This window comes from Staurois parvus, unplaced genomic scaffold, assembly GCF_062004578.1.
Source record: "Staurois parvus isolate SC_StPar_1 unplaced genomic scaffold, SC_StPar_1.0 ptg000502l, whole genome shotgun sequence".
Classification (NCBI taxonomy): domain Eukaryota; kingdom Metazoa; phylum Chordata; class Amphibia; order Anura; family Ranidae; genus Staurois; species Staurois parvus.
In genome coordinates, this window is record NW_028318298.1 from 1,854,740 (window position 1) to 1,877,866 (window position 23,127).

The 23,127-nt window shown below is 43.5% G+C and overlaps 1 protein-coding gene and 1 long non-coding RNA gene across 3 annotated transcripts in view; one reads left to right on the forward strand and one right to left on the reverse strand.

The window, feature by feature from the left end:
• LOC149452028 (uncharacterized) overlaps positions 1–5,454 on the reverse strand; it is a 40,587-nt gene extending 35,133 nt beyond the window's left edge. The window contains exon 1 of the long non-coding RNA XR_016314952.1: positions 5,228–5,454. This is a non-coding gene — a long non-coding RNA (uncharacterized LOC149452028). The remainder of the gene's footprint in view (positions 1–5,227) is intronic.
• PRPF19 (pre-mRNA processing factor 19) overlaps positions 5,305–23,127 on the forward strand; it is a 294,523-nt gene continuing 276,700 nt past the window's right edge. For both annotated transcript variants that reach the window (XM_089689866.1, XM_089689867.1), the window contains exon 1: positions 5,305–5,476. In XM_089689866.1, the coding sequence (XP_089545992.1) occupies positions 5,458–5,476 (19 nt within the window). In that variant the 5' untranslated portion in view covers positions 5,305–5,457. The remainder of the gene's footprint in view (positions 5,477–23,127) is intronic.

Genomic DNA, 23,127 nt, shown 5'->3' on the forward strand with positions numbered 1-23,127 from the left:
GGGATTGTGTTGGTCAGTGTCCGTGGGGGCAGATGATTTTTGTGTTGCCTAGGGCAGCACAAAACCTAAATACATCACTGATTCCAGCCATAATCCCCATATAGAAAAAAAAAAAAAACACTATACCCATATTCTTAGGAAAAACATGTCAGATATGGTCTTCAGCATGTGTATCTGCAATCATCCACCCATAATACCCATGTAGAAAAATAACTATTCTCATATTATCAGAAACCATTCAAATTATTATTATACAGGATTTATATAGCGCCAACAGTTTGCTCAGCTCTTTACAATATAATTGGAGACAATACAGTAACAATACAAGAGGGATTTGAGGTCCCTGCTCCTTGGAGCTTACAATCTAGGAGGGAGGGGCTAGTGGTACAAAAAAGGTAGTAACTGTGGGGGATGGACTGGTTGGAAGAGTAGAAGATTCCAGTATTAACTGAGGGCAGGATAGGCTTCCCTGAAGAGATAGGTTTTCAGAGATCGCCTAAAAGTGAGCAGAGTAGGGGATAGTCTGATAAATTGGGGTAGAGAGTTCCAGAGGATGGGGGAAGCTCTGGAGACGAGCATGGGAGGAGGAGACAAAAGGAGCTAGAGAGTAGGAGGTCTTGCGAGGAGCGGAGAGTACGGTTTGGGTGATATTTAGAGACAAGATCGGTGATGTAATTTGGGGCAGAGTTATAAATGGCTTTATACGTTATTGCGAGTGTTTTGAAATTTATCCGTTGGGCAACGGGAAGCCAGTGGAGGGTTTGACAGAGAGCGGTGGCAGATACAGAACGGTTAGTAAGGCGGAGGAGTCTGGCAGCAGCATTCATGATAGACTGAAGAGGGGATAGCTGCAATTTAGTAGGCCAATGAAGAGGGAGTTACAATGTCAAGGCGTGAGACAACAAGGGAGTGAATAAGTTGCTTAGTGGTTTTCCGAGGTTAGGAACGGTCGTATCTTGGAGATGTTGCGGAGGTGAAGTCTACAAAATTTGGGGCTGAAAGGACAGATGGGAGTCTAGGGTTACACCTAGTACCCTGGCATGAGGGGAGGGACTGATGATTGTGTTATTGATCTTGATGGAGACATCAGGGGAGGGGGCATGGGCTGGAGGGAATACTAAGAGCTCAGTTTTGGAAAGATTGAGTTTGAGGAAGTGGAGTAACATCCATGCCGATATGTCACTTAGTAGGTTAGTAATGCGAGTGGAGACTGAAGGGGTGAGGTGAGGGGTAGAAAGATAGATTTGTGTGTCATCAGTGTAGAGATGGTACTTAAAGCCGTGGGAGTTTATCAAGTGACCAAGGGAGGAGGTGTAGATGGAGAAGAGAAGGGGTCCAAGGAGAGAACCTTGAGGGACCCCTACAGAAAGAGGGAGTGAAGAGGAGGAGGCAGCATTATAGGTAACATTGAAGGAGTGCTGCGATAGGTAGGAGAACCAGGAGAGAGCAGAGTCCCTGAGGCCAAGAGAGTGGACTTTTTTTGAGGAGGGGGGGATGGTCTACCGTATCAAAAGCCACAGAGAGGTCAAGTAGTAAGAGTACTGAGTAGTGGCCATTGGTTTTAGCAGTTAGTAGATCATTCATGAGTTTTAGTAGGGCAGTTTCAGTGGAGTGTAGAGAGCAAAAGCCAGACTGTAAAGGGTCAAGAAGGTTGTTGTCGGTGAGGTGGGAGCTCAGGCGATTGTAGACTAAGCGTTCTAGGAGTTTAGAGGTAAATGGCAGCAGGGAGATGGGTCTTAAGTTGTTCAGGTCGGTGGGGTCCAGGGAGGGCTTTTTAAGTATGGGAGTGATGTGCGCATACTTTAGAGGGGAGGGGAAGGCACCAGTAGAGAGGGAAAGATTGAAGATGTGAGTGAGGGAGCATAGGATGGAAGAAGAGGGTGACCGTAGTAAATTGTAAGGGGACAGGATCCAGGGGGCAGGTAGTGAGACTGGCTTCTGAGAAAACCTTAGTGACTCTTCGGTAGTGGCGAGGTCAAAAGAGGAAAGTTTTGAGGGAGGTTTAGTATATGGTATGCTAAATGGGATAAATATCTGTGCAGTGGCAATGCCCCTACGAATTGCATCAATCTTGTTTTTGAAATGATTTGCAATCTCGTGAGCAGTGAGTGAGGTACTGGGTGGAGATGGAGAAAGTAGAGCGTTAAAAGTAGAGAAGAGACAACGAGGACTGGATAAGAAGGTATTAAGAAGAGTGTCAAAGTGGGCTTGTTTGGCAGCATGAAGGAAGGACTTGTATGTTAAGAAAGCAGATTTATCGGGTGAATGCTTGGTGGGATTTGGTTTTACACCACAATCGCTCCAGCGCACGACTATGACGTTTAAGATTTCTGGTGTGGTCAGTCTGCCAAGGTTGTAACGGTCAGGGCCTGATGCTTCATGTTGTTAGAGGAGCAAGCGAGTCTAATGCGGATGAAAGCGAACGGTTAGACAGCAGTGGCCAGGTCAGGGCAGGACAGGGGAGAGATTGTGTCATAGAGTTGGTCAGTTGCTGAGCAGAAAGGAGCAGGGTTCAAGTTGTGAAGGTTTCTGCGGGTAATTGTTTGCCGCTTGGAGTGTTTGAAGATGAGGAGACTGTAAAGGTGATGAGATTGTGATCAGAGAGGGGAAAGGGGGTGTTTGTGAGGTTGTAGGGAGTGAAAAGATGGGAGAAAACAAGGTCTAATGTATTCCCATCAGAGTGAGTGGAGGACTGTATACATTGTGCTAATGCAAAAGATGGTTATGTTGAAGAGTTGGGATGTAGCTGGGTTGTTGACATTAACAGGGATGTTAAAATCTCCGAGAATAATAGTGGGTAGTTCAGAGGAGAGAAAGTAGGGTAGCCAGGCAGAGAAATCATCAAGAAAGCGGGACACCGGTCTAGATCACCGCAATCCTAAGAAATGGGAGAAAACAGCTGGATGCAGTGAGTCTCGAAAGAAGTGAAGGCTAGAGAGGGAGGATTAGGGAAAACTTGAAAGGTGCTGAGTGGGGATAGAATCAAACCAACCCCACCACCTTTGCGACCACTGGGTCTGGGTGAGTTGGTCCAGCTGAGGCCTCCATAGGAAAGTGCTGCGAGGGGAAGCAGAATCTGCTGGTTGGAGCCAGGTTTCTGTTATTGCTAGTAGGTTAAGGGAGCGAGAGACAAAAAGGTCATGAACAGAGGTGAGCTTATTACAGACAGAGCGCACATGAAAAAGGGAGGGTGGTTTTTGGGAGCACAGGGACAGATATTAAATTGAGGGAATTGAGGCTATTCCCGGAAGAAAGAGGGTGCCTGGTGTTGGGGTGAAGTAGTGGAGGACCAGGGTTTGGGGAGATATCCCCAGAGGTTAGGAGAAGAAGAAGGGTAAGGAAAGTAACATGGGAGCAGGATATACACGAGCGCACATGCCTTCCAGTCCTGGTGTTTGTGTCAGCAGGAGAGAAGTATCAGCAGGAGGTGATGAGAGCAGTAGTAGGGAGATGGTAGCAGTGAAGGTGAGATGTACAAGATTTGGGGTGGAGCAGAGGGGTAAAGAAGTGAGATTTTGGGAACGCAGGAAAGTAATATGAAAAGGAGGGGTAGAGGGGACATATTAAAAAAGGTACACAGAGTGGGACTCAGACTTGTAAAAGACATTTCCCAGGGTGTTTGCTTGCAGTCTGTCCAGCATGCAGTTGAGTTTCCTGCTTTTTTATCTTCCTGCTGCAGTTCAATTGCTGTGTTTAACTGTTTCTTCGCACGCCATCAACGCAGCACTCACGCAAAAGCAGCACCCCTTCAGTGACTGTGCCCCCCCCCCCCCATCAGTGATCTCCCCCCAGAAGCTGGTCTAAATTTATAGGGAGATGGTCAAATGAGCACTCTTCTCTGCCCCAATTAGAAACCGATAAGGATCACATGAATAGTGGGGGATGTTTCTCAAAGAGACCAGAAACAGACTACAGTCATAAAACGGGTGCAGCAAGAGGTGAGAACTGGTCAACATATACACAAATGTAAATACACTATTTGTTCTGAATTTAACAGGAGTCAATGCGTTTTTCTAGTTAAGAGTGGAGATAAGAGATAGGTACATTTACCTCTCAACTTCAGGTCTGCTCATGTTGCCTGCTGGGCGTCCCAGCACAAAGAGATGTGTTCCCAGGCATGTTTAACCATGATATTCCACCCATAAACCCCATGTAAAAAAATAACTATACCCATAATCATTTCAGAAATAGGTAAATATGGTACTTGGCATGTTTATCCACAATAATCCAACCAGAATCTCCATGTAGAAAAATAGCTATTCTCATATTCTTATCAGAAACAGGTCAAGTGTGTTCCTAGGCATGTTTAACCATGACATTCTGCCCATAATCCCCATGTCGAAAAATAACTATACCCATAATCTTTTCAACAATAGAGGAAATATGATCCTTGGCATGTGTATCCACAAAAATGCACCCATAATCCCCATGTAGAAAAATTATATGCATTTGCATATCTGATATAGGTTAAGGAGTTACCATGATATTGCCCCCATAATCCCCATATATAAAAGTAATTTTACCCATATTTTTATTAAAAAAAATGAAATTTGTATGGGATGTGTAACCATTATATTCCAGCCATAATTCCCATACAGATCCATAATAACCACATTGTTATCAGAAATGCATTAATTTTTTGCTTAGTGCTTATAATTTTTAAAGATTCCTAATAAAACAGTTCAAAAACGGTAGCGCTTTACACATACATGTACTGTATGAAATATGCAAATCTATTCCTATTAATATATTGCATATTCGTTTCATTAATTCTGTATAATTTACTATGACGCCATTTTACAGCTGCACATATATCAGTAAGTGAAGAGTTAAACATTAGCCTATACTACTTGCAACAATGTATCAAGTACTGCAGAAAAAAAAAAAAGAAACATTGAGTAACAACAAAATCATTACCTTTATGTGTGTAAAAATATATTGACACCTAATGAGAGTGTTGAGCATTGCAGCCACTAATGGGGACTACGTCCCCATCTTTATTGGAAGCCCGTGAAACAGGATATATATTTTCCCCGTCTCCTGACTCCATTCGTTACATGCACTGACTGTACGTAGAACATACAGCATTGATAGGAACACAGGGAACACGTTTTGGCAAAAGGGACATTTTCAAAATATTGCGGGACATGTTTTAATAAACATGCCGTCTTCTACAAATGATAGCGTCAGAATGAAAAGAACGTCTGAATTTCACGGAACTACATACAAACACCAGCCGCTTCAGCACTTTCCACCTGGAGTCCTGTGCTGAGAGGGACGTCCCTTGCCACGGAAGCGGAAGCTCAAGAAGCCGGAAGCTTTCTGTGTTGAATTGGCGGCACGTTGTTTCGTCCTTTTTATTCTGCCACGGGGTTTATCTCTGGAGTTGAGCGATACGAGTAGAAGAAGAAACGCAAAAGAGATTTTATTGCTTCGAATTTTACGGGAGAAGTTACCATGTCTTTGACCTGCTTTAGTGAGTGTCGATTCAACTAGCGTTGTAACATGTATTTGTAAAGCCAGATCTCCGGTATAGTTCTCCACTTGTCGCGTTGGATCGTTAGCATTCTGTAGTTCTAATGACAGGTGTTTCCTGCTTGCAGACTGCAGTGGGTTTTTTTTGCAGGGAAACCTCAGACCCAATTAGATTCCATGTACAAGTTTGGGCGTTTAAAAGGTGGATGGTGGGTGACCTTTGAAAATGTTAATACAGTCTATCTCAAGGATAAAGTTTATAGCCACGGAAACTGTATCTCAGGCTAAGTTCACACTAGCTTTGTTAGCAGGCGTTAGGTGTTTAGGAAGTGTTTGTAATGCTCCTCAAATGCCTATGAAAATTCTACACATGGCAGCACCCAGTGCTGTTCACACTGAAGCCTTAGCGTCGCAGGAAAATTGATGCCTCATGTCGAGTCAGGAGTTGAAGCCTCCCACTCAAGTCTATGGTGATGCTCCTCAAACGCTTGGTGGAGCGTTAATACCATTAAACTTCATTATAGGCATTTGTGGTGCGGTTTTAACGCTTGGCAAATGCCTCAAAAATGCACATAGGGCATTTTGGGAGCGTTTGAGGAGTGTTTAAAAATGCTTCCCAAATGACTGTTTAACGCCATAAGAGCGTTTGGCAAGAGTTAGAAATTAGTAAAGTCTGAACGAGCCCTTATAGTTTTGAATAGAATGAGGAAAGGTTAAAAATCTTTTTCTTACTTTTTTTTTTTTTGGCTGTATAATGCCATGTGCAGGGGGATAGGGAGCCAGTCAAAATCTTCTGCAATCACACAGCTGTATAACCTCTTGTCATCCAGAGGATTTACAACCCCCCCCCACCTCCTTCCTCACCAGGCCATTTTTTGCGTTACCTTAACTGACAATTGCGCAGTCATGCAACGCTGCACCCAAATAAAATTTACATAATTTTTTCCCCCCACAAATTGAGCTTTCTTTCGGTGGTATTTGATCGTCTGTGCGCTTTTTATTGTTTGCGCTCTAAAAAAAAAACTTTTAATAAAAAAATATGTTAGACTTTTTGCTTTTAAACACATCCAGTAAAATTTTTTTTTTAAAAATCAAATGTCATATATTTAGGCCAGAATGTATTCTGCTACATGTCTGTAAAAAAAAAAAATCACAATACGTGTAATTAATTTGTTTACATGAAATTTATAGCGTTTACAAATGGCGGAATATATACAGTTTTTTTTTTAATTTTTCACTAGTAATGGCGGCGACCAGCGTCTTACAGCGGGACTGCGGTAGACATTCTGACACGGGGGAACTGACTTGGTGTCACTGACATCCCCAGTGACACCAATACAAGTGATCAGGGCTAATAAAATGTGCTGACACTGTACTAATGGTACTGAGCAGGAAGGGGTTAACATCTGGGGCGATCAAAGTGCTAACTGTGTGCTGGGTGTGTTTTACTATGAGGCTGTGTCTGTGTGCTTCAATTTAAGCACACTGTTTTGCATGGCTGGGCTGTGAACAGCCATCCAGAGCAGTGTGCACTAGCTGACAGGGAGGAGAACTGTTTTGTTTACATATAGTTCTCCTACCCATTGGAGATTCTTGGCAATCACCGGCCAGGACCCAGTGATTGACGGGGGCAAATGGCAGCGCGGGTTGGTCACGCAGGACTGCTACTGGGAAATGCAAAATCATTTATATATACATGATTTTACGCACCTGTGCCGCCCTGTAGCAGTGTATCTGCTATAAGGCGGACGGGAAGCGGATCAAGTCTTCAGGATTCTAGCGTAGCAATAAGCTGCTTTGCAGTGTGAATGGGACATATAGGAAACGTTTCCTGTGTGTACTTGCAGTGACAGACGTTTTACAATGCAGTAAGAAGTCTCTCGCCGCACACTGTGTGAATTAGCCCTTATGGGACAGCCATACTTTAAAGCGCCACTGGAAGCTGCCAAGAGTATGGGCTACCCATAGAAATGAATAGGGTCATGCCCACACATGAAGGGGAGCTTGCTGGATCAATGTTGCTGGATCAGAGCGGAAGGTAAATTCAGTTGGGACAATTATTTTGCTTTGGACCAGCCTTTATTTTTGTAACATATAGGAACCTTTTATCCACTTGCCTACCGGGCACTTTTACCCCCTTCCTGCCCAGGCCAATTTTCACCTTTCAGATCTGTTGCACTTTGACAATTGTGTGGTCATGCAACACTGTACCCATATGAAATGTTTATCATTTTTTTTCACACAAATAGAGATTTCTTCTGGTGGTACTTAAAGCGGAGCTCCACCCAAAAGGGGAAGTTCGCTCTAAGTCTTTGTTCCCCGCTCCCCATTAAGGATTGGCACCTTTGGGGAGCGGGTACCCGAATTTGACAGGTACCCGCTCCCACTTCCACTGCGATCGCCTGCTGTCACAGCTGGATGCCCACACTGAAGATACTGGTGCCAGGGAGAGAAGACAGCCAATGAAACCAGCGGTGGTGAGGACACTGCTGGACTGAGGGACAGGTAAGTGCCTGTATTTTAAAAGTCAGCAGCTACAGTTTTTGTAGCTGCTGACTTTTATTGTTATTTTTCAGGTGGAACTCCGCTTTAATCACCACTGGGTTTTTTATTTTTTGCGCTATAAATGGAAAAAAGACTGAAAATTTAGATTTTTGCAAATAAAGTTTCTACACAAATTTAGGTCAAAATGTATTCTGCTACATTTCTTTAGTGAAAATTAAAACCAATTTGGGTTATTAGCTAATTGGTAGGAAAGTTATAGAGTCCACATACTATGGTACATATCTATAAATCAATAAATCCTGATGTACTGACAGTCTACCTTATTTATTGATGCCCAAAAATGCAAGGACAGTACAAATACCCCCCAAAAGACAGCTCTTTGGATAGTAGACAGTCCAGAGTATTTAGTAAGGGGTAATGGGAAAGAATGAGTGCCATTGAGTGGACTTTATGGGCACTACAGCAGTATTAATTAAAATTATTGCTTTATTAAACATACATAGATGTACAACAATGTTGTATATTTATGTTCAATGAAGCAATAATTTTAATTAATACTGTTGTAGTGCCCATAAAGTCCACTCAATGGCCCCCTTTCTTTCCCAATAGTTTGAATAGGATGTGGCACTTGGGAGCATTTGTATATATCCTCACAGTTACCACTGTGTTGGATACTATATCCTTATAGTCTGTTTAGTAAGAGGCATGGCAAGGCTTTTGAGTTGTCATTTTTCTTTTGTAATAATTTTGTGTGAAATGAAGGAAAATAAATTCACTTCTTCCTTTTTATTTTTTTATTACATATGGTCACCTATGAAGTACAGCGTCGTCATATAACTGGTGCAGTGATGATCAGGGACACTGACTGGCGACAGTATGTTTGTTTATAAAACAAAAACAAAAAAAACAAACCTAAAAAAACATTTTTTTTAATTACATTTTTTCCCCTCCTCCCTTGACCAGAGGAATACAATGTTAAAATAGTAACTTTGTACTAGTGGTGCACTGAAATGAAAATTCTGGTACCGAAACTTCAAAATGCACTTGGCCAAAAACCTAAACCGAAATGCGCAGTTTTTAAAAATGAATATATATTTTTGGAAAAAAATACACTTTGATTAAAAAAAATATATATATATCCCCCAATTTTTTTGTAAAATCTGAAAGAGGATGTTATGGTGAGTAAATAGATACCCAACATGTCAAGTTTTAAAATTGTGCACGCTCGTGGAATGGCGTGAAACTGCGGTACTTAAAAATCTGCATCGGTGATGCTTTAAAAATTTCTACCGGTTAGCAGTGTAAAGTTTACAGAGGAGGTCTAGTGCGAGAATTATTGCTCTTGCGCTGACGTTTGTGGCGATACCTCACGTGTGTGGTTTGAACACCATTTACATATGTGGGCATGGCCTACGTATTCTGCATTCACCACTTTGTTCGAGCATGGGGGGACGGGGCACTTTTAACTTTTTTTAGCACATTTGTTTCATGTTTGGTTTGTTGTTTTTTTTTTTTTTCTTTTTTTTGCACTGTCCCTTTTAAAAACATTTTAATAATTTTTATTCTTATCCCAAGAAATGCATGCATCCCTTGTGATAGAATAATTAGTGACCAATAAGACCCACATCTCTCCTCTGCAATGTAAAGCATTAGATCAAAAAAGCATTGATCTAGTGCTTTTATAATAATAATAAAAAAATTACTGGAACGGGAAGTGACATCTCTCTGGTCCTCCAAGGGCATAGAGATGAGTGGCAGCCATCTTTCCTTCACTCATCTCTATGCCCAGCGCTGGGAACGGTGGTTTCTCAGGTAATACTGAGAACTACCGAGCTGCGGCAGCCTGTATCAGTGCTTTTTTTTGGCCACCAAAATTTCAGTGCATCCATACTTTGTACTACTTGCCCGGAGGCAAGTGATCAGGTTTTTTTTTTTTTTTAACACATTATGCTTGCTTATACCACCGAATTTCATTGTAATAAGCAAGCATTTTTACTGAATGAAACTGATTAGTTCAGTAGTTTTTGTTCTGATCTGCTGTGATTGGCCACAGCTGATCACATGCTACAGATGGCCTGTGATTGGCCCAGTCTGTACACGTGAGCAATCACAACTAGCAGCATAGTTGTATGCAATGAAAGGAAAATCACAGTATCTTTCCCGCCATTTGTAAACGCTATAACTTTTATGTAAACCAATTAATTTACACGTATTGGGATTTTTTTTTAGCAGAGACATGTCGCAGAATGCATTTTGGATGAAATTTGTGACAAAATTTGATTTTTTAATTTTTTTTACTGGACATGTTTTATAGCAAAAAGTCCAAAATATAGTTTTTTTTCTCAAAATTGTCAGCCTTTTTTTTTTATAACGCAAAAAATTAAAAACGCACAGGCGATCAAATACCACCGAAAGAAAGTTCAATTTGTGGGAAAAAAAGGATGTAAATTTAATTTGGGTGCAGTGTTGCATGACCGCGCAATTGTCAGTTAAAGTAACACAGCTCCGTAACACAAACCTCTTCTGTAACTGCTTCCTGACCACCCTACAGCAGAAATACTGCTACAGGGCGGCATGGGTATGCAAAATCACATATATATATATATATATACATACGTGATTCGCGCTCCCGTGGTTTTCACACCCCTCCCAGATAGTGTCAGATTGCCCGTCAGTACACCAGTCATCACATTTAACCCCTTGATTGCCAGGAGCACGCTCATGTACAATAAACCTCCATTGCTAGTATAGTGTCTGAACGGGTCAATATCTTTGATCAGGTCTGCACTATACCAGCGTTCACATTAGTATAGCGTCCCCAAAAACGCAGCGTTAGTGGGATCAGCCCCGGCACCTGCCAGCAAGTGCAGTGTCAGTAGGTCACTGTCACTTGATACATTGCACACACAACCGCAGTGTTCGCAGAATTAGGCCTGATCTCTGTTAGCACTTGCCGGTAAATTTTGATGACTCTCATATGCAGCAGAGTGCCAGTACTAGTGCTGCTCTACCTTTTGGTGAACTGGCGAGTACCAGCGGTCTAGTACATCTTGGTCTTTCACATACCTCCTTGATTTTTGGAGCTGTTTTTCACAGAATATCTGTATGCGTTGATTGTGGATCAAAGCAATTTATATGCACAACAATTTATCGCCGCCAACCCAAATTCAAACCTTGCCAGACCAGTCGCATGGAAACTCATTACGGTTTTCAAATTTACATTTTTTTTGGGCCTAACCCTCAACATGGGCATTACTAAAAGAAATTAATTGCGGTTGTATTGGTCCGCAGACCCGATTCTTCATATACCGTGTTCTCTGCTGCCATGGCCAGGCATAGATATGAGAGTATAATGTGTTTTATGCATTTCAGCGACAATACACTCTGTCATCCTCGGGGTAACCCTGAATTTGACCGGCTCCACAAAATTCAGCCCCTCGCAAATCACCTTAACCTAAAATTTGCAGATGTCTATACTCCCCAGCAAAACATCTGCGTTGAGGAGTCCCTTATTAATTTTTCTGGCCGCCTTGCAGTCAAACAATTTCTCCCCTGCAAGCGTGCCAGATATGGGGTCAAGATGTAGAATACCTGTGAGAGGACAACAGGCTATACTTATAAGTTTCGGATTTACGAGGGAAAAGATAGTCACGTGGAGCCCGCCCGGATGCCCAGACTACATGGGGAGCAGTGGCAAGATAGTTTGGGACTTGGTGTCATCATTTCTCCATATGGGGTACCACTTATACGTGGACAATTTTTATTCAAGTGTGCCACTATTTAGACATTTATTCAATCTTGGAACTGGCACTTGTGGCAAAGTGTGACCTAATGTGTGCCCGCCATTAGAAGTGGGTGGATGCAGGGCGGTATATTCTAATGGTGGGCTTACCACACACTTTTTCTGGCAGAGATTTCTTCTCATTTTTTCATTCAGTACACTGGCTGCATACAAAAAAAAAAAAAAGAACATAGCATATATAACCAACAAGGACCAGCAATGTACTGGTATATCACTGGATTTGAATGGTTATACCAGGATGATGCCTACAGCTGCAGGCATCATACTGGTGTCGTTTTTTTCAGCCGGTGATCGGTTTTCATGTAAAAGCAATCCTAGTGGCTAATTAGCTGTAAGATTGCTTTTAAAAGCAGTGGGAGATGATGTCCCCCCTCCCCCGCTGACTTCCACAGCCTTCTCGGGCAGTCCCGTGCCATCAGGGGAACCTGAGAATGCAGCCGGTGTTTCTGCCAGCTGACCATAGAGCTGATTGGAGACCAGAATGGTGCCAATCATCTCTATAGTCTAAGAATTCGGAAGCTACGAGCATTTCATCACTTCAGTTTCGCAGGATATAAACAGCGCCATTTGTAAATTGGGAAAGCATCTGATCACACCGATTTTGGTTTGATTAGATAATGTAAGGGCAAAGGAGATATCTAGAGTCTGATAGACCCCAGATTTCTCAAAAAAGATTATATGACAATGCCCATTGAAGTTAGGGGTTATTGCATTCACTTTTGCATTAAAAGTGATAAAAAAAAAAAATGAAAGGTACAATGTAAAAATAAAAAAAAAATCAAAATAACTAAAAAAAAAAAAAATATTGCCCCTCCCATGCACAAGTCTTGACCCTGTGCTGTTATGTAAACAGCGGTTGCACCTTGCATGTGAGGTATTGCCGTGAACGTCAGATCAAGGGCAGTAATTCTAACAGTAGACCTCCTCTGTAAATCTAAAATGGTGGCTTTTAAAGCGCTGCCTATGGATATTAAAAATGTTTGCAGTTTGTCGCCATTGAATGGGGCATGCGCAGTTTTAAAGACATGTCATGTTTGGTATCTATTTACTCGGCAAACCATTATCTTTTATATTTTACCAAACAGTTGGCCAATATATTGTGTTTTTGTGCATTAAAAGTAAAAAAAGTGTATTTTTTTAAAAAAATCGCTGCGTGAGTACTATGTGCCATAAAAAATTGTAGTACCCACCATTTTATTCACTAGGGTGTCTGCTTTAAAAAATATATAATGTTTGGGGTTTAAATTCACATGAAAAAAATCAGTATTTTTTGCTAGGAAATGAACAATAAGGCTTGGTCTTCAGGTGGTTAGAAGAGTGACTGATGTGTGGCATAAACTTCTAATGCTGGGCATTTTTATGCCCAAAATGACTCCTTTTTGGAAAGTAGTCACCCCAAAATATTTGCTGAGAGGAATGTTGAATCAATGGAAGAACTTATTTTTTTACCACAAGTTTTTGGAAAATGACAAAAATAAATATTTTTTTTTTACACAAAATTGTCACTTAAATGATTTACTGCTCACACATGCCATGGTTATATGTGGAATTACTCCCCAAAGTACATTTTGCTAGTTCTCCCGAGTATGGGGGTACCACATGTAAGAGACTTTTTGGCAGTCTAGCCAAGTACAGGACCCCAAAATCCAATAAGCACCTTCAGGCTTTTAAAGGGCTTTATTTCCTCATTACACTTTCAGACTACCTATCACAGTTTCGGAGGCCCTGAAATGCCAGGATAGCACCTAACCCCCCCAAATTACCCCTTTTTGGAAAGTAGACGCCCCAAGGAATTTGATAAAAAGCACGGTAAGTATTTTTCAGATCTCATTTGTTGCCACAAGTTTTTGGAAAATGAAGAAAAAAAACAAAAACATTTTTTCTATTTTTTTTATATTTCAAAACCTTGTGAGAAAAAATGAGATCTGCAAAATACTCACCATGCCTCTTTTTAAATTCCTTGCGGTGTCTACTTTCCAGAAAGGGGTCATTTGGGGGAGGTTTGGGGCTATCCTGGCATGTCAGGGCCTTCGAAACTGTGATAGTGAGGAAGTGTAATGAGGAAGTTACGCACCTTCAGGCTTTCAAAGTGGTCATTGGATTTCAGGCTCCTGTATGTAGCTAGGCTCCCAAAAAGTCTCACATGTGGTATTCCCATACTCAGTAGAAGTAGCAGAATGTATTTTGGGGTGTAATTCCACATATACCCATGGCTTGTGCGAGAAATAAATCATTTAAATGACAACTTCGTGTAAAAAAAAAAAAAAAAAAAAGAAAAGAAAAAGTTTTTGTCATTTTCCAGAAACTTGTGGAAAAAAAAAAAATCTTCCATGGACTCAATATGCCTTTCAGCAGATAGCTTAGGGTGTCTAATTTCCGAAAAGGGGTCATTTGAGGGTGTTTGTACTATTCTGGTATTTTAGCACCTCAAGAAATGTGATGGGCAGTCAGAAAGTAAAAGCTATGTAAATTCCATTATCTATACCATAGTTTGTAGACGCTATAACTTTCACAAAAAGCAATCAATATACACTTATTGGGATTTATTTTAACCAAAAACGTAGCAGAATACATTTTGGCCTAAATTTATGACGAAATGTTAGTTTTTTTTTTTTAGATATTTTTTTATGACCAAAATGAGAAAATATTGTTTTTTTTTTCCCCCAAATTTTTTTTTTTTCTTCAAAACTTTTTCTGGTTATAGCGCCGAAAATAAAAAGTGCACAGGTGATCAAGTACCACCAAAAGAATGGTCTATTTGTGTTAAAAAAAAGGACAAATTTTATTTATGTACCGTATTGCATGACCTCGCAATTGTCCGTTAAACTAGCGCAGCGCTGTATAGCAAAAAAATGTTGTAAATTGCAGTATCTATACCATAGTTTGTAGACGCTATAACTTTCACACAAAGCAATCAATATACACTTAATGGGATTTTTTTTACCAAAAACATGTAGCAGAATACATTTTGGCCTAAATTTATAACTAACTTTGAGTTTACTATATATTTTTTATAGCTGAAAGTAAAAAATATAGTTTTTCTTCAAAATATTTGGTCTTTTTTTGTTATAGCGTGAAAAATAAAAAGCGCACAGGTGATAAAATACCACCGAAAGAAAGCTCTATTTGTGTGAAAAAAAGGACGTAAATTTCGTTTAGGTGCAGCATTGCATGACCGCACAATTATCAGTTGAATTAGTGCAGCGCCGAGTAGCAAAAAGAGGCCTGGTCATTAAGGGGGGTAAATCCTCAGGAGCTCAAGTGGTTAAGGCTACTTTCACACTGATCTGTGACAAAAACGTATATGTGTTTTTGCCACGTTTGTGGTGTGTTTTTTACAGGACGTGACTCAAAAACTGCACCAAAAACGCAACTTGGTGCATTTTTCCCACATTTTCTATTCATTTCCAAGGGGAGGTGCGTGTTTGGTGTTTTTTTTTTTTTTTTTTTTTTTTTTTTTTTTTAAATCGCACCAAAAATGCTGCAAACTGGAGTAAAAAAAAAACACCAATGGATTAGTGTGATGAATTCCATAGGATTACATGAGCACATGTTTTTCATTTTTTTTTTTTTTTTTTAAATGCAGAAGTGGAAGAAAAACAGATCAGTGCAAAAACTTCTTTAGTAATTTGATATCATCTGATGCTTTCTTCCTCACTGCAGGATTAACACCTTCCCTTATCTGATCATTCCAAATAAAGGATTGACACTGTCCAGGCTGCATGCACACACATAAAACTTCCACAACTTAGTGAGATGCCCAGGATGGTAGTATTGCCCCTCTGCTTGGCTACTGCATTCCGATGATTTTAGGTTACATTGAAAAAGCTGCACTTCTCCTGAGTGTCCCTTACAGAATACTACGTTCTTCTTTTCATAATTTAGCAAGGATGTAGTCGCCTCACACATCCAGCATATACAGTATGTCCAATCTATACGTGCATTTATGTGTCATTTTATGCAAGGTCATTCATTCATATACTCTATATCCTGGGCCGTTCCTTTCAACGGCTTCTCTCTTAGCAGTTAAATTGTCCCTTTTGGTATACAGATTAATACCAGTGACTAACACTGGAGGGGCTTCTGATTGGCTGATTTGATGATTGCTTTGATGTTACATGAAGTCAATTGTATGTTCTCTATCATGGCAATTAGCTAAACAGGTTTTTTTGAAGAACATTATTAACAGTTTTTTCCATTTTTTTTTTTTTAATTTAAATATTTATTCATTTTCAAATATGACAATACAAAATCCAAAAAGGAAATGCAAAAACATTCTCCTAAAACCACTTATTTAATGTCATTTTCCTCCCCTTAACCCCCTTCCTTCAACCCACCCTCCCCCCCACCCCTCTTCAATGGACCCCTGACATCTATCTTATCAACTTTTATCTCACATCCTCTGGATACAAAGATTTAAAAGAAAGATACATTTCTATATATTTTCTTTTTTGTTCTTAATTACAAATTGACTTATTTCACCTTTACCTTAAACTCCTCCCATTTCATATAATATGCCCCCATCCTATCTTCCTGTATGTAATATAGTTTCTCCAATCTAGGAATCTGGTCCACTCTGTTCATCCAATCCTCTTCCCCCGGCGCCTCAGCTTTACGCCAAAACCTAGGTATCAAACTTTTTGCTGCATTTAGATAGCACCATATACCCAGTTCTTTATATTTATTCACTGATATTTTCGTATTATGAAAAAGGCAAGTTTCAGGGTCCAGTCCAATCTCAATTCCAGTAATAATCCTAATTTGATTTATAACCTTTCTCCAAAATACTTGTATTTTTGAACATTCCCACCATATGTGTTACATCGTGCCCAGCCCTCCACACCCTCGCCAACACCAAGGTTGTTTCTCCCCACTCATCTTGTGCTCTACCGTCGGTGTAACATACCACCTTATCAAACATTTGTAGTTCATTTCCACCTCACGCATACTGACATTCTCATGTACCAGTCTATATATTTTTCTTTGTGTGTGCTCCTCCCACTCCACCCCTAAATCCCTTTTCCCATTTTTCTATGTACCTTATTTTTGTATTTCAATGGTTTTTATTAATTTTAAACAGTATAAAACACAAGCAACAAAACACGCCCACGCAGGGGCTATCAATTGCACCAATAAAAAAGGCAAAATAGAGCAGACAACGCTCTAATTCTAATAAGGCAAAACGTATGCCCACGCAGGGGCTATCAATGGCACATAGATTACAATAACATCAGTGAGACTTTGATTATCTCAACTAAAGACAGCTGTCCACTGTCACATCAAAACAAACCGAAAAGGAGAGAAGAAGAGCAGAGAAGAAAGGGAGAAAAAAAAAAAAAAAACACACCAAAGAGCAGGGGTCCACGAGCGCCAATACCAAACTCCATTACCTCCCCACACTGGTCGGGGGGAGCGTGGGAAAGGCGTATTGCAACCACGGCTCCCAAACTTTCAAAAATTTATGTTGAGAGTCGTTGCATATGCTCGACATCTGTTCGTTGAGCATCATAGTAGTCATACGATCCCGCACCCCCTGGAAAAGTACAAACGGACTCTTCCAGGCCTGAGCAATTGTCCTAGTAGCCGATAAAAACAAATAGGAAGCCAACCGCTGCTGACGAGCCAAAAGGACCAGTATGTGGCAATGAAGCAAAGCATACCGAGCATCCCGGCGTATAGAGAGATGGAACAAAGTGAAAAGGAGGCCAAACACACGAGACCAAAAACGAACCAACCTCGGGCATGACCACCAGATATGCAGTACATCGCCGCGATGGCCACAACCCGAAAACATCGATCACTACAGGCAGGGTTAGCCTGGGCCAGACGAGCTGGAACCCAGTACCAACGGAACAACACCTTGTAGGCTGCTTCCAGCGTGGTCGTTTTAAATGAACATTTAGCTATGAGTGACCAGGCCCTACTCCAGTCCTCCGGATCCACAGCCACTCCCAGGTCGCGTTCCCACTGAACAACATATGAAAGAGAAGTGTGAGACGAGCGTCTGTTCAAAGCTGCGTAAAGAAGGGAGATAAGGCCTGGGGCGCCCAGGTGCTGCTGGCAAAGCCGTTCAAAGGCAGATTTCTGATATGGGAAAGCAGAAGTGGCCCTCAGCGAAAGTAGCCAGTGCCGCAATTGAAGGTACCGAAAAAATTCCGCTGGGGGAACATCCCGAGACTCCCGAAGGACATTCCAGGTGGGAAAGGACCGAAAAGTCAAAAAGTGTTGCACCTGTGAGAAACCATGAGCCACCCACCAAGAGAATGCCCTCGGGTGATCTAGACCCGGTGGGAAAAGAGGGTTGTTAACGATTGGAAGCAAGGGCAAAAAGGGTGACATCAGGCCACTGGAGTAACGTACCGAGTCCCAGACTTGTAGGCCATGGAGCAACATCGGACTCAGCGCCATAGGGCGCAGGGCAGGGGGAAGCCATAGGAGTGTTGACAGTGCGATAGGGGCACAATTAGGTAGTTCCAGCAGGACCCAGAGAGGAACATCGGAGGAAGCATGCAACATAGACAGCGGGGCAATCTGGCTCGCCTGATAATACTTAGTTACATTGGGTACCCCAAGACCACCCTGGAGTCTATGAGCAAAGAGCGTGTTTCTAGAGACTCTGGGGTGTTTATCGGCCCAAATAAAACGCATAAACTTCGCCTGAAGCAACCAAAGAAAGTGAGGAGGAACCCGCACAGGGAGGGTGCGAAAATAATATAACAATTTCGGCAAAATGGTCATTTCACTGAATGAACCCGTCCTATCCAAGGCAGGTGCGGAAATTGCCAGGAATGCATAAGAGAAGATAAAGAGCTAAGCAAAGGATAATAATTTGCAGCAAAAAGGGAGTCATAGGTGGGGGTCAAGCGAATGCCCAAGTATTCCAGAGAAGAGGAAGCCCACCGGTAAGGGAAGTGGGATTGTAGGCGCGAAACCAAATCTGAAGCCAAAGTAATATTGAGAGCGACGGTTTTATCCAAATTGATACGTAGACCCGAAATCAAGGAGAAGCGCTCAAGAACTAGTTGCAAGTTAGGAAGCGTCGTCAGAGGATTAGTAAGGGTCAAGAGGGCATCGTCCGCAAAGAGGCTCAGCTTAAACTCCTGTCCCGCATATGGAACCCCCGATATATTGCAATCGGTCCGGAGCACTAAAGCCAGTGGCTCAAGCGCCAGGACAAAGAGCGCCGGGGACAGCGGGCAACCCTGCCTCGTCCCTCGCCCAACAGGAAAGGGATCCGAGAAATACCCAGCGTATTTAACGGAGGCCGAAGGAAAGGAATACAAGGCCTGAATCCAAGAGAGGATAGAATCCCCGAAACCCCAACGAGACAGCACAAACCGCAGATATTCCCAAGATAGAGAATCAAAAGCTTTATATATGTCCAAGGACAGTAGGAATCCTGGGATTTTCCGTTGTTGCAGAAAATGTATAAGATGGACCACCTTACGGACGTTATCACCCGCCTGCCTCCCGGGGACGAACCCTACTTGGTCCCTGTGGACCAAGCTACACAAATATTTATTGATGCGAAAACTAAGGATCTTGCCCAATATCTTCAGGTCTTCATTAAGAAGAGAAATGGGCCGGAAGGCTTGCGGTTCCTGGACATCGTCGGTCGTCTTAGGAATCATAGAGATATTACATTACATTACATTGAGTTTATATAGCGCCAAAGGGTTTGCTCAGCGCTGTACAATAGAGGGGGGGACAATACATGAAACATTACAGCAGCTACGAACAGCACACGAGGGGTAAGAGGGCCCTACTCTTTCGAGCTTACAATCTGGGATATGTGCCCTAAGTGCATCCGGAGAGGGCAAAGAGCTCTGTCGTAACTCATTGAAATAGGCCGCTAAAAAGGGAGCCAATAGGGCTGAGAATTTTTTATAATAGAGACCGGAGAAGCCGTCGGGACCTGGGGCCGCGGTGGACCGTAAAGATTTGATCGCTTGGAGCACTTCCGGTACGGTGACACCAGCATTGAGGGCCGCCTGTGCTGCCTCGGTTAATCCGGGAAGATGGAGGTCTTGAAAGAATGCCTCTGCCTGGGCCACAGGGAAAGGATCTGGGGCAGCATAGAGGCGCGAAAGGAAGTCCGAGAATCGGGAAACAATCTGCTGGGGATTAGAAGTACAGCCACCTGTGGAAAGTCGAAGTCGAATTGGTTTATGGGGCTTCCCCACAGAATTGAGTTTCCTGGCTAGCATGGGACTGGGCTTATTAGCGCAGGAATAAAATTTATGTCTGGTCCAACGCAGGGCCCGTTCCGCCTCCGAAGAGGCGAGGAGGTCCAATTCTGTCGCCAGAGCGTCCCGAGCGCGTTTATGGGCCACGGATGGAGATGACTTCCAACGCGCATCTGCAGAGGCCAGGAGAGAATGAAGCTCCAAGAGTCGGCGTTCCCGCTCCCGCTTCCGGACCGCAGCCAGCTGTATAGCATGACCCCGCATCGTGGCCTTATGCGCTTCCCAAAGGGGCACTGCTGAAGAGACCGATCCCGAGTTTTCCGCAAAGTATGTCCGTAAAAAGAATTCTATTTGTTGGCAGGTAGCCTGAGTGGTCAGCAAAGAGTCATTGATGCGCCAATGAAAAGGGCGCCGTTCTGACCCAGAAAGGGCAAGGAGGAGTACCAAGGGATCATGATCTGACCAGGGTGAGGAAGGAATAGTTATCCGCCGGACCGAGGGGAGCTGCTGGACCTGCATGAATATATGATCAATTCTACAAAAACTATCATGGGGATTGGAATAGAACGTAAAGTCGCGTTCAGTTGGATGAAGTTCCCTCCAGACGTCCGCTAGCCCCGCCGTCCGCAAAAGAGAGTGCATACGTTCCTCTAACACCAAGTCATGAAAGGGGGTTGCTCCCCGTCCGTAGCGCCTATCCAATGTGGAATCCAAGGTAACATTCGAATCCCCCATAACAAGAAGAAGACCCTTAGAATGTCGAGAAACAATGGTGCAAAGATGCGAAAAGAATTTATGCTGGAAACGGTTAGGCGCGTAGTAAGAGACAAAGGTAACCTCCTGGTCCCATAGGGTGCCTTGCAGAAGCAAATACCTGCCCGTGGGGTCCGCTATATGCCTAGAACAGACAAAGGGGAGATTGCGTTTAAAAGCTATCAGAACACCCCGACGCTTCTCAGAAGCCGAGGCCGTGTAAAAGATGGGATAGTGAGGTGAAAGATAACGCGGGGCGGAGGACTGAGAAAACCTGGTCTCCTGTAGACATACCACATCAATTTGTTGCGATTTGAGGTGATGAAAAACTTTAGCCCGTTTCTGAGGCGAATTGAAGCCTTGAACATTTTGTGAATGTATTTTCAAAAGGGGCGAGGCCATGGCGGTATCAACGCAACACGCTCAGCAGAAAAAAGCCCAAAGCAGCCAGCAATCTCCACTCCCAATGGCGATCGGACCATGGCGTCCCAGAACCCTGCAGAAAACAAAAACGAAAAAAAACAGAGAAAAAGAAAAGAACAAAGAAAGAAAAAAAGGAAAAAGACATAAAAAGTATACATAACAGTGCAATTGTGTCACACCAATGGTGACGCGCATCCTACACATGAAGGATACAATTAGGGGTAACTCTACCACCGGACACATGGCTGCAAATGAAAACATCAAAACTGAAGCCCTCAGAGGGCAAAAAAGCAAAAAACATAATATAATGTAATGAAACTAAAAGTCCTAGGAGCAGGAACCTCCGCGATAACCTCCCCATAGGAACCCAGAGAACCATAGGAGCCAACCCCCTTCCACCCAACCAGGCCCACCGGGTCAACCTACCACCCCGGGGCCCAAGGAGCAGTACCAACCCGAAAGGCAAACAAACTGGGGGAGCCCCAAGGGCCAAACTTACGGTCCCGTCAGAGAGTTCATCGGTGAGATGATACATGGAAAATTCAGGACGCATCTTCAGCCCGGAGAAGAACAGGAAGGACTTGATCGCGAAGGGGTCTGAGAAAGGGCCCTTTCCTATTGGACGACCGATCCCAGATGCGGCTCGGAGGAAGCGGCCTTGCCGGTGATCCAGATGAATGAACTGGGCTCCGATCCGCAGCCTCCGGCGAAAGAAGGTGTAAGGATTCCAGGAGAGAGTGAGCCTCCTCTGGTGTAGCCACAGAGTGACTGCGGCGCTGGTAGGTGAAGGTGAGGCGGAACGGAAAGCCCCAGGCGTATTTAATACTATGTTTCACCAGGACCGAAGTAAAGGGCTTCAACTGGCGGCGCTTTTGTAGAGTGGTCTGGGAGAGGTCCGCAAAGAGCTGATAGCGATGCCCCTGGAAGCTGAGATCAGGTTTATTTCTGGCCGCCAAGAGGATGGTTTCCTTAGTGCGGTAATAAGTGAACTTGATGATAATGTCTCTCGAGGGCCCATCCGGTCGTCTGGGGCCCAAGGCACGATGTATGCGATCAAATTCAAGACGGTCAATGGGAATGGCGGGTGTCAGCTCCTGGAACAGAGCAGTAGCAGTGGAGGCAAGATCCGTAACCGTTTCCGGGATACCCCTTAACCGCAAATTGCCACGGCGGGAACGATTTTCAAAATCCTCAAGCCGTAGCAGCGTGTCCGCCAATTCTTTCTTGAGGTCGCATAAATCCTGCTCGTGATTTTCAAGGACCGTAGCCGCAGCATCCATTTTATCTTCAAGGTCGCTCGTCCGGCTGCCCAACTCCCGAATTTCCCGTGAGAGACGGTCGGCCAGCTTGGAGGTGGCGGAGGACAATTCTGATTATAACATAAACTGGAAGCGGCGCAGGAGCTCAGCATCCCGCAGAGATGGCATGGGAGACTGCTGGGGTGGCTCCAATGGCATGGGAGACTGCTGGGACGGGTCCTCCACACTGCCATGATCCGACCCACCTGCAGATGGTGATGGCATGGGACCCAAAATTGCGGCTGGGGCTCCATTTAAGGTCTCGGGCGGGAGCCGCGAATCCGCGGCCGGGGTCCTGGAAGTGGTCGGCGGCCGGCCCAAAATCGAGGCCGCGGCTTCAGCCGCGACCTCCGGCGGGTAGGCCGCAAACTCCGGCGCCGCCCGCCGGGAGCTGGAGGCACGGGCGGCCGGCGTTTTTTTGCCCATCGGGGCACCAGGGTAGCAAGGGGCCAGAGAAGGAGCAGGGGGACCCCCCCAGAGGGACAGAAATCGGCCGATGTGTCCGGCGGCCACAGCACAGATCTAAATGGCAACCATCCTGGTTGCTGCTCACGAGCGCCCCCCTCCTATGTACCTTATTTTTAACTTATCTAAATCAGTGAGAATTTTATATACTTTTAGCCGTGCTGTGCTTCCCATCACCTCGAACTTCCAAATATTTCTCAAATATATTCCAATCTTTTCT